The sequence below is a fragment of the Folsomia candida genome, unplaced genomic scaffold, assembly GCF_002217175.1.
Source record: "Folsomia candida strain VU population unplaced genomic scaffold, ASM221717v1 Fcan01_Sc038, whole genome shotgun sequence".
Taxonomy (NCBI): Eukaryota; Metazoa; Arthropoda; class Collembola; order Entomobryomorpha; family Isotomidae; genus Folsomia; species Folsomia candida.
In genome coordinates, this window is record NW_019091230.1 from 31150 (window position 1) to 42340 (window position 11191).

The following is an 11191-nucleotide window of genomic DNA, read 5'->3' on the forward strand; positions in this document are numbered from 1 at the left end:
TACGACTGTACCAATCATAGTTGATAAGTAATGCAGGAGCTCGATATAAGGTTTATCAATTTATCATTTGTAAGGTTTTCGGTTAAATGGAAAACTGGTTTTACAAAATCGAAAAAACCGATTTTGAATGCACTAGTGTCGGGATAGCGTATTGTAGTTTTTCCGTATTAAACAAAGTATGAAGGAAAATATGTATCTACATATGACATAATATGTCATATATGTATGCATATTATGCATTTATGTAAATACTTACGTACTCAAGTACATCTTCCAAAATGCAGTGTGTAAATAATTCTCAATCGGGAATTTAAAAAAAAATGTTCGTGAAAAATCGATCGTGATTAGAAAATTTGTCCACAAAATCGATAATTATGTACATATATCGCACGGGAATTTATAATTACACAATCGGAAAATTTTAGTTTTTATCAGATCTGCAGCATATAAATATGTACGTTCGTTTGAACGTACATATATACGTACATACATTCATATTGTATTTATGTAATTGGAGTTGAGGGTTATCCCAAGATGAAAAATTTACTGGGGTAAAAAATGATGGATGCCTTTGATACAAGTTACAATATTGGTAAAGTTTACCCAGTGATGTCAACAAAAGTGAGTGGGCTCGCTCTGACACTTATACGTAAGTATATTGGTACGTATATTGACAGCCGGTTGGTATTGAGCTGCGTAAATGACTGTAACCTTGGGTATTTATTTAATAGATATCCGTGATGTTGAAATATTTCAGGTTTTTCATGCACCAAGGGAAATTTATGTATGTCGCTTATCGGTTCAACTTCCCAACCCTCTTTACATAAATTTGGGCGGGATTGCCACACCTCAAATTACCAATGCTTATCACAATCCTTGGCAGAGTATAAAATCGGACCATTTTGTATCAAACTTTATCATTCTAGCTCGAATCAGCATCCCAACTTCATCATGAAATCAATCATCTTCCTCGGAGTCGTCGCCTTGGCTTCGGGTAAGCTTTGGATAATATCTTATTTCGAAAATATTTTGAAAACATTAAAATTTCAGCCATGCCCAAATTGGACACCGCCCTTTTCCAAGGAACCGACCCTCGCCTCATCGTCGGGGGCGTGGAAGCTACAAAGAACGAGTTTCCCTGGATGATCGACCTGCGAGTTGGTGGTCACATTTGCGGGGGGTCGATCGTTTCCCCAGATTGGGTCGTTACTGCGGCTCACTGTGTAGGCGGGTCCCCCAGCAGTTACACCCTGGTCGCAGGGGATCACAACCTGACCCTTAACGAGGGGACGGAACAGAGTCGTGGTGTCACTGCCATCGTGATCCACCCAGGATACAACAGGTATTTACACTCTTATCGTTACAAATCCGGTATTAAAACAATACAAAGCGGTATTCATGTACAAATGATTCTGCCAAAGGGGTAATGCAGCGGAGTTATAGCTCAGTTTTAAAATTTTACCATGTCGGTAGCAAATTTTTACAGACGGGAAAAATTTTAATACAGAGCTATCAAAATCTGCCAGACTATGCGAGGGGAAGCAACGATGACAATTTTATAGAAACTAATCCTGAAAATTATGGAAATTTATGCTAACTGTTTATCTACATATTTGCTCGACTACTCATTTCTTCTATATTTAGACCCACTATTATTAACAACGATATCGCCCTCATGCGAGTCGACCGTCCCTTCGAATTCAACGAGTTTGTCGGTCCAGCGATCATCCCACAGCTTAACTTCGCCCCGACAGGTATATAAAAAATAGATATAAAAAACAAAAATATCCGAATATGATTTTTTTCGTAATTTCAGACTTGGCCACCGTGGCGGGATGGGGCATGCTCTCTTTCCCGATCGGTGACCTTCCCGATGTCCTCATGAAGGTTGAAGTGCCCTACGTGGCAGACGAGCCCTGTCGAATCGCCAACATTGGAGTTGGTGTCGTCACAGAGAGCATGGTCTGCTACGGGGTTGTAGGAAAGGATTCTTGCAAAGCTGGTGGGTCAATTTAGATATTTAGCAAATTGTCGAAAATTTTGGTCAATTTTAGTGGCAATTTTTTACGAAAAAAAAATTAAATCGTGCCCAAATTTGTATTTTATTTACTAGATTCCGGCGGTCCATTGATGTGCGGACCGGACAATGCGCTGTGTGGGATCGTTTCTTGGGGCAAGGATTGTGCCCTGGACGGATATCCGGGAGTGTAAGGAGAGAAATAATTTTATATTTTTTTTAGCATTTTCATGATTTTCTTGAAAATTTCTTTAGTTACACGGAAACATCCTACTTCGCTGAATGGATCAGGTCAACCATCGCTGCATAATAAACCTAATAAAATCATAAACGATATGCACACTTTTTGGAAACAAACCCCATTTTACGCAACTATGTAAATGCAATTATTAATTGATAATTAAACACAATAAAAAATTATTTTCCCCTGTAAACAACTTTTTTACTTTAAATATTTTATACTTTACTCCGATCTGCCCTGGGTATTAATGTATGTATAAAGTGTAAATTAAATTTGTACAACCCTCCGTGTAACACGAAAGGCAGAAACATGCAAACTTTTGCATAGGCAATTTAATACGTTAAATACAAATAGGCATTAATCCAACTATTGCATGGAACAAATTACCTACCGAATTAAAAGAATCGCATAATTTTAATGTATTCAAAACAAAATTGAAGAATTCGTTTCTAAACTATGACATTGCATTCCTCTCTACTCTATTATAATTGCAGATTGTATAACGTTTGCTATCAAAATCTACTCGCTAGCTTTGGCATAAATTACAATTACTACATTTTTTATAAGTATGTACATACGAATATGACAAACATTGTTCTAATTTTATTACTAGTTATGTTACCGTCAAGCGTAACAAGATTTTGTTTTAAATCAAGCTTGATGTGAATAAATAAATAAATAAATAAATAAAATGTATATATATATGTATTACGCAAGGTGCATGCATGCCGGTAAGTTACAGGGTGTGTATGACTGCTAGAAACCCTGGCAAGAATTTTCAACGCGCGGTGTTTCCTGCGCGACAACATACCAATACGACAAATGTTCATATGGACGCTCTTGTGTCATTGTGGACAGTGGATTGTGTACAGGTTCGATAAAATTAACCCTTAAATTTAAGTGTTGCCTCACATACATAAAATTAATTAATTCAACAAAGTAAAAATGCTGATTCTCAATGGCTACACATATATCCAGAGAATTAACAGCAATAATGCAAATTCCCAAATATATGAATATTTACTTCACACCAATTCTGTCATATACCTTCCTAATATCTCCTTTAATATCGTCCCTTATGTCACCAGAATTTAAAAATTTATCCAATAGTTCCTTAATATGATCCCACTTGTCAATATTTAGCTCCGTCTTACTTTCTCCTTTGTAAGGAATAATGAACAATAATTTGATTGCAAGTTCCACCCTACTTTCATCCACTTTATCGTCCCCACTAATTTCCAACCCATTCAACACATATTCCGACCACCAACCCGCCCAAGTACTCTCGTTGTCCTTAATTGTATCCTTAAACCGATCAATCAGTGTGGCATGAAGATCAAATAAATCCGCGTATCCACTCACATAAGCCTCCCCCTTATCCTTAATCCTTGTAAATATTTCCTTTATCGTATCAAAAAGTGCGATACCTTTAATATCTCTGAAATACATGGTGATGTAGGTCAAATCTTTACCATTTAATTCCTCCTTGGAATAGAAAATGTACAGCAGCAATTCCCCAGAGAAAGGAAAATACTCTTTTTTAAATAAAAGCGACATAATTACATTTTTTCTCTGGTCTCCAATCGTTTTAGCTTTTTTGTCAAGGATATTTTGATTATACTTGGACAGAATTTCTCGACCTATTACTCCTGTGATTAGCCACGCGCCTTGCAAACCTGTAACCGCCATGACAACATTTAAGTTATCGGAGGCCACTGATAACAAGAGTGACGCCCCGACTTGTATGTCCAAATCGATATTGCGACCAATACTGGATAAAAAGATTCCTTTTGAGTCAATGGCGTCACTTGTAATGGCCACATCCCAATCAACAGTGTCCTTAGGAAATTTAAATTTATCTAAGGCAGCGCTAAGAAACTGAATTAAGCCCTCCCCTTCTTCCTCAGACCGAGGGAAGTCAGGAAAAGTGAGCAGGTTGTAAAGACCTTTAAAAGTGTCAACACTTAATGGATACCCAATTAATACATAGTTTTTCAACATTAACATGAAGTCTGTACTGAAATCTTTCTCTGGTAGAGATTTTCCATTGTTGGTACTTTTGTTGAAGAAATTTATGCAAAAATCTCCCACCAGCGCGACAAGCTCGGGAGGATTTTGACTAAAATTTGCGGAATTTTTACCACAAGTGGTTAGAACTTTTAGGCAGTTATTGGTCTGTTCAGAGGAAAGGGCTCTTTTGTCGGAAGGGGTGTCTAGGTCTTTTTCAATAATGGTAATAAGAGAGGATAAGATTTCCTTGGTAATTGCTAACTTTCCATCCGTCCCTTTTATGTCTAAGACTTTTAGAAGATTTGCATATACCGAATTGTCATAAGGAAACTGAGATTTTATAAATATTGAGAAAATTATGGAGGTTTGGTCAGCATCAGGGTTTGATTCAGGTGGATGCAAAAATAATGATGAGGTGGACGCGATGTAGATTGGATCCGTAGAATTATTCAGGATGTCGAGACAATATTGGTAAATTGGTAACTGGGATAACACGGATGTTGAAGAATCCACTTGTTGAAGATTGGACATGAATTGGATACATTCGACGGGTAAGGGCGTCTTCACGGTGAAAATTTTAAGCTCCAAGGTTTTCGAGATGAGTAGAACAATCTGTAAAAAATATACAATATTAAATAGGGTCGCATTTAATGGCGACCCTAAGTGACTGAATGGGATACCCTAAGAACTAAACCCTATGGTGGACTGAATGGCCTACCCTAACAGGTCGAAAAAAATAGCTAATAACTGAATCTCGACCCTAAGGTTCTGATAGTTAAAAATCGTTGATTTACATCATTTTTTAGGTAATTACATCTCGATTATCATTTATTAAGACCATTTCTCAGAATTGATTCTTAAATTAATAAAAAACTTCAACAACAAGGGCTCGCTTGCATTTCTTATGGCTCCCTGGTCCACGTTTTAACCCAACAGGTACATTTTTGCAAGTATCAGAGATATTAAAATCTCTGTAGATGTATGCTAGTCTGGTTAAATGCTCACAAACATGCTGGTTTTTAAATATTTGAAAATTACATAGAGAAATTAACTAATTTGATTCTTTTCCTTTTGTCTGTGCGTACGGATTACATACACTCCAAATAAAAATTTGTCCAAAGTTATGTATGTAAAATGTCCAACGGGTGGGTAAATTTTCCACAAAGTTGTTTTTTTAACCTTTGGTAGTGTCATCCTCTTTTTTACTCAACTTTGAGTAAATTGTATTTATTTTTATTTAGTGTGTATAATTTAGTTACCTAAATAAAATATTTTGGGAAATTAGGGTAAAGTTTAAGATAAATAAGGATGGTTATTGGCAAGTTAGGGAAGGCCATTCAGTCCAACGTAGGGTTTAGTTCTTAGGGTATCCCATTCAGTCACTTAGGGTCACCATTAATATTTGCCCTATTAAATACCAAAGAAATGAGGATACACATGTACGTATGTAAATATGTAAACCTTCTCGTATTCCTGATATATATATATATATACATACATATGTATATGTACAGCGTAAAAGAAATACTTGCGAATTTCGTGTAAGTATGTATTCATGATTTTACAAAATTTTTGATAGAAAACAATTAAATTCTTTTGAAAAGTTTATAAAATTGGCAAATTCATTTTAAATTGGCAGGATTCTTTAGTATAGTTGGCTAACTAATTTGCAAACGTAAACTTGTTGGCGAACCTCTATAATTAAATCAAAATGTATTCAAATCATGTGGAATCCTCTGTTTACATAAAATATTACTTGTAAATAAAAGGTTCCTTATTCTCTACTAACGTTTCATGGAATTTGGTTATCTATCTGTAGAATTCAATGCATACAAAGATGTAACAAAATAATATACCTCATGTTTCTCTATCGGCTCAGCTTTCTCTTCATTTTGTAGAACCTGAAGTAAAAACTTTGTCACGGAATCCACATTATTTTGGGAAACCAACGTATATCTAAATATTTTTAGCAACACAGTTTTCTCCTCTTCACCATATTCTTTCCAGGTTTTCTCTTTCTCCAATAAAACTGCGCTGGTCTCACTAAGAAATTTTGGGTCGGATGGGATGGACTTTATTCGTTGCAAAAATGGCAAAGCAATTGTCCAGGATGCCGTTTCCTCCGGGAATTTCGCACTCTTTAATAAATCCAGAATTAAATCTTCCCTAATTTCTTCCTCCACTTGAATGGATTTTGACGCAATATTTATCCTATCATCGTGCCCGAATTGTCCCACTTTTTCTTTCCAATCCAAGGAAAGTTTTTGCGTTTCAGATTCCACATCCGCCCCGATTTTAGTTGTAATTAGGAGGAGATAATTAGTCATGCGAAACATGACAAATGTGTCGGCCCGTGTCTGCACAAATTTTATTAAATAATGCAGTCCAGATTTTAACGAACCGATTCCATCTTCTGGGGAAAATGCGTCGTAAAATTTGTCCGGATTGGACAACGCTGTCTTAATTTGACTGATTAGAACTAGGCCACCTTCTTCTTCTTCGACAAAAGTTGTAAGGAACGTGTCCAGTCCATAGAGATAAAAATCCATTTTTGTATCAGTTAAGAGGATGGTGAGTATTGAATATTTTCAGGATATTGTAAGCTTGTATTAAATTTTTTGATAGAACTTTTACACTGGACACTTTACTAACTAAAAATTATGATTTTTTAGCCGAAATAAAGATCAATACATATGTACTTGTCCTTCACCTTGCCAAATTAAATTCACCATTTAAATAAAATGATTAAATTATACATAGTTAATATTAGCTTGACTGGATTTGTATGTAAGATGAAATTTTGCAGACTTTTAGTTATTATTTGTTATCGGAAATATCGCTATTCCCAGTTCAGGGATTTGAGAAAATATTTTATAGAAAAAAGGCTTTTTACACGAAAGAGTGGAAGAGATTAGACTAGATAAAGTGTTCCTTCCAACGAATGTGTAAAGGATGGAATTTTTATTGCACAGAGTCTGTGGAGAATGTGTAAGTGTGAAATTCTATCTTTAGAGTAGGAAATAGATAAGTAAACGGTTAGGAAGGGGTGCATTCGGTAGTATGTACATACGAATACGGGATCAGTATACTGCTGACACTGATACATTTAGCGTGTTTTGCATGCATTTCCTTATTTCACTCATGAAATTCCGTTCCAGCTACTTGATACATGCATGACTAGAGTCAAGTGTTGTAAACAAGTAGCATGTCCTAATCGATGGATATGTTGTGTTCCATTTTGCCATGTACATACATATGATATCAAGGCATTTGTGAAATAAGAAGCAAGGATTCATTTACCAAGGTTCTTTCATTATTAAGTAGCGGAAGCTGCTTAGTGTAATCATTTTGTCCGTCCGTCTGTCCGTCAGCAGGATATCTCCAGAACGAGTCAAAATAATCAAAGGCGGTTTTCGCCATTGTACTTCTAATTTTTAGTTCTCGGTAGATTTCGAAAATTGGCTCAGTCGGACCCCACCCCACAGTGCGAGGGGTGTGGCCAAAATTAAGTTTAACTTTAATTTTCATATGGGGTGTAATTTTGAAGGAAATTTGACCGCGATTTCAATGAGGGTAATATTTTAGACCTCATGACCTTGAAGACGAGGTCAAAGGTCAACAAAATACATAAGTGTCATATGGGGGGTCGTTCTGACCCTACTTTTTTATATTCGTTTGTAAGGATTTATTTTTTTTAATAAAACGCGAGTTCTATTCAGGGTTGCAGAAATCTCATCTCACCCTCGTAAATCTCATCTCACTGAGATATAATGAGAAATAGTGAGACATGAGAAATATGAGATTTAGTGAGATTTATTAGCCATGCACTAGCGCCACCTAGCGGACGGGGTCATGAACTACAAGTTTATCTCATTATTTCTCATATTTCTCACTCAGCCCCAAGTGAGATAAATGATATATATCATTAAATCTCACTAAATCTCACTCAGTGATATATATCACTTGTAACCCTGGTTCTATTACTGTTCTATTACAGTAAACTGTTCTGTTCTTTGTAACTTTGTGTGGGTGCGGTATGTTCAAACCTCGGCTAGTACCATACTCGAATTCCGTATTAAAGTTTAATTATCATACGTATGAAGATTTATGGCATACGCTAAAATATCGGTTTATGACGATCTAGGCAGTGTTTCGGCAGTGGCGGAACTATAGATTGGGGGCCGGTACGTGAGCTAGATTTGGGGGCCTATCTAAATTTGTCTTTATCAATACAAATGTACATATCCATGTAAGTATGTGCCTGTCAATATTTTTATCCAGTTCAATGAAGAATTGACATTCTCTCCTTCATGCAATGTTGAGTCGGATTTAGTTTTCCTTATCAAAATATAAATGACAGTAGGAAATGCCATATTTTAAATTAACAAGTACGCATTTCAATAGTTTTGAGATATTCTGATTTGAGCGGTTTTTCGAAAACCCGGCTTTTAATTGTTTTTCAGGTTTCGACAAAACCGATTTGTGATAAATCAGATTCTCTAAAACCGGTTTTCGATTATTCTCAAAAACGGCTGTAAACCGATTTTTAATTTGGAACCTATTGTTGTGCTAACTTTTAAAAAGTTTGCAAATATATTTAGTAAAGTATACCTTAAAAGGCTAAAACCATTTGTTTCACAAGACCGCAATTCGAGTGTATTAAGCTGCTCTTAACCTCTTCCGTACGGCGTTTATTATCCCTAACTTCCCCCAAAGACGACAAAGATACTCATTGGCGTTACGAAGGGGGCGCCAGTGATAATTACCAATCACTTATCCGAGGCGAAATTAAAAATACGAATAATTCCTTGGAGACGATAAAAATTGATTTTAGATTTTGGAACAATTGTTAGCGGGAGTCATAACTTATGTACCCGTGATATACGCCCGTCCGTCGGTCAGTCTTTCCAAAGACTTGAGATAACCAACGAGTGGTAGAAGGTTGAGATTTGTGACATTCGTCATATTTGCGTACTTAACTAAAAATATATTGTCAACGGCCTAATTATTCTTAGGGGAAACCCGATAGGGTGACCCCCACTGGTTTTCGAAAACGGTCATAGAAGGCTAAAACTTGGCACGAAGGTGAACAGGTATATCAGATTTATGAATATGAAATAAATTTCAAGAAAATTCTGTGAATTTATGTATACCTAAAAGGATGACTTGTATTACTTTTTTAAGTTGATCAAAAAAGCTGAAATTTTTCATACTAGGGAATGACTGATATGGTAGCTAAAAAATGTGTAGCCTCCAGCTGAAAGTAACAACTTTTAAAACCCGTATGGGTCACTCTGGTTACACTTTCCTAACTTTTAACTTCACACCTTTTGATAAGGAACCATTAAGCATCACCATGCAGAATTTCAGCTTTTGAAGACGATTTCTGAAAATCAATATGGGTCACATAAAAATTTTGCGAATTTCACCCATTAGGAGCCATTTGCAACCTCAGATTTCAGTTCCGAGAGCCGTATGAGACGGCCCCCGTCCCCGGCGCCCGACCCTCCGAGGGCCGGGGGCCGTCGCCTGGCCGGGGCCGATACGTGGGACGTACCCTGCGTACCCCTATTTCCGCCAGTGTGTTTCGGGTGCAAGTAACCACCTAATAACCGCAAGAAAATTGTTTCTTGTAGTTATTTTTACCCGCAAGAAATGCAAGGTGCAAGAAACTCCTTCCCGCCGTTGTAGTTCATAGGGCGCATCGTTAGAGGGCTCTGTGTTTCTTGCATTTCTTGCTTTGAAGTGCAATAAATGAATTATGATCCATATTCTCTTAAGTGGAACCGCGCTCAATGACCTGTGCATTTCGACCTGGTTAGTGGACATTTATAAAGTCTGTCGTAAATTGTAGGCAGGAACCAGACATCTCAGTTTTTGTTTAGAACGATTTGTCTTTCTTCATTCTTGGCCACCAGTACGACTTTCCGCAATAACCCTCTAATTTGCGATTTTCACTCGAAATCTGAAATGTACTTGCTGATTTTTCGCCATTAACGTTCGAATTTTTCTATCACTTTCGCGTTGAAACAAAGATCAGAGTACCTTCTATTCCACACGGTCGAAAACTTGTCACTTTCTCCCAAATAAAGGACATTTAGGGGGTTTACTGTTTTAGGGGTATCTTTCTAAATGTTAACCGTGGCATGACCAATTAGGAATTTTACAGGGAGTTCTTATGCACACGTTTTGTTGATAATCTACATTGTGAGGGCTGCCTGCGTGAAAAAATGTGTTTTCCGAAGTCTTTAAGGGATCAGGGTCGACGTCGGTCTCGTCATAAATGATGATAATTTTTAATGAAATTTGAAGGCAAAATTTTTTGCAACATTTTTCGAAGATGATTTTTCGGTCTTTAACGTACTTTGCAAGAATTTGTTTGATTTTTTCTGTAATCCCCAGTTTATGAACTTCAAAGCTGCACAACAAACTTTTTGAAATTTTCAGTTCCAGGGCATTCACAGGACTTTACCCCGAACGATTGGTAGTGAAGAGTTTTTTGACGGCGTCAACACTTTTTTGGGTGGCTGTGACGAGTGGTGGCCTCGAATGTTTTTTGAATTTCGCTTTTTGTCACCTAATACTTCGAAATATAAACATAGATTTTTGTTTTGTGACATACTTCCGGTTTGAAGGGTTACGACGTCATGGTTGCGTCACGTTAGGCGAGGTTTATTTAGTTTTGAAAAACCCGATTCTCAAGTTTTTTATTTTCAGCCCTATTTCTATCGAATTTTGCTTTAGAAAAAAATGCTTTATACCCCTGGAAGTCCTTGAAGTTGCGTCTCAGAAAATAATAATGCTGAATTTCAGTCTCAACGAACTGCGCATTATACTTTAAAATAGCGCAGTTCCACTTAAGAGAATATGGATCATATTTATGATTGATTTGAAAATTTTGTCATAAAACCGTATAAATTTGA

The 11191-nt window shown here is 36.6% G+C and overlaps 2 protein-coding genes across 2 annotated transcripts; one reads left to right on the forward strand and one right to left on the reverse strand.

The window, feature by feature from the left end:
- The first annotated feature begins 515 nt into the window (after positions 1–515).
- LOC110861176 (trypsin-1) lies at positions 516–3281 on the forward strand. The gene is made up of 6 exons (XM_022110287.2): positions 516–994; positions 1051–1342; positions 1645–1754; positions 1817–2002; positions 2114–2207; positions 2273–3281. Exons 1-6 carry the CDS (start codon positions 787–789, stop codon positions 2325–2327), a joined length of 945 nt encoding a protein of 314 aa, XP_021965979.2. The 5' UTR covers positions 516–786; the 3' UTR covers positions 2328–3281.
- LOC118432997 lies at positions 2796–7201 on the reverse strand. The gene is made up of 2 exons (XM_035844493.1): positions 6125–7201; positions 2796–4880 (listed from the first exon to the last, which is right to left on the reverse strand). Exons 1-2 carry the CDS (start codon positions 6815–6817, stop codon positions 3279–3281), a joined length of 2295 nt encoding a protein of 764 aa, XP_035700386.1. The 5' UTR covers positions 6818–7201; the 3' UTR covers positions 2796–3278.
- Positions 7202–11191: the final 3990 nt, after the last annotated feature.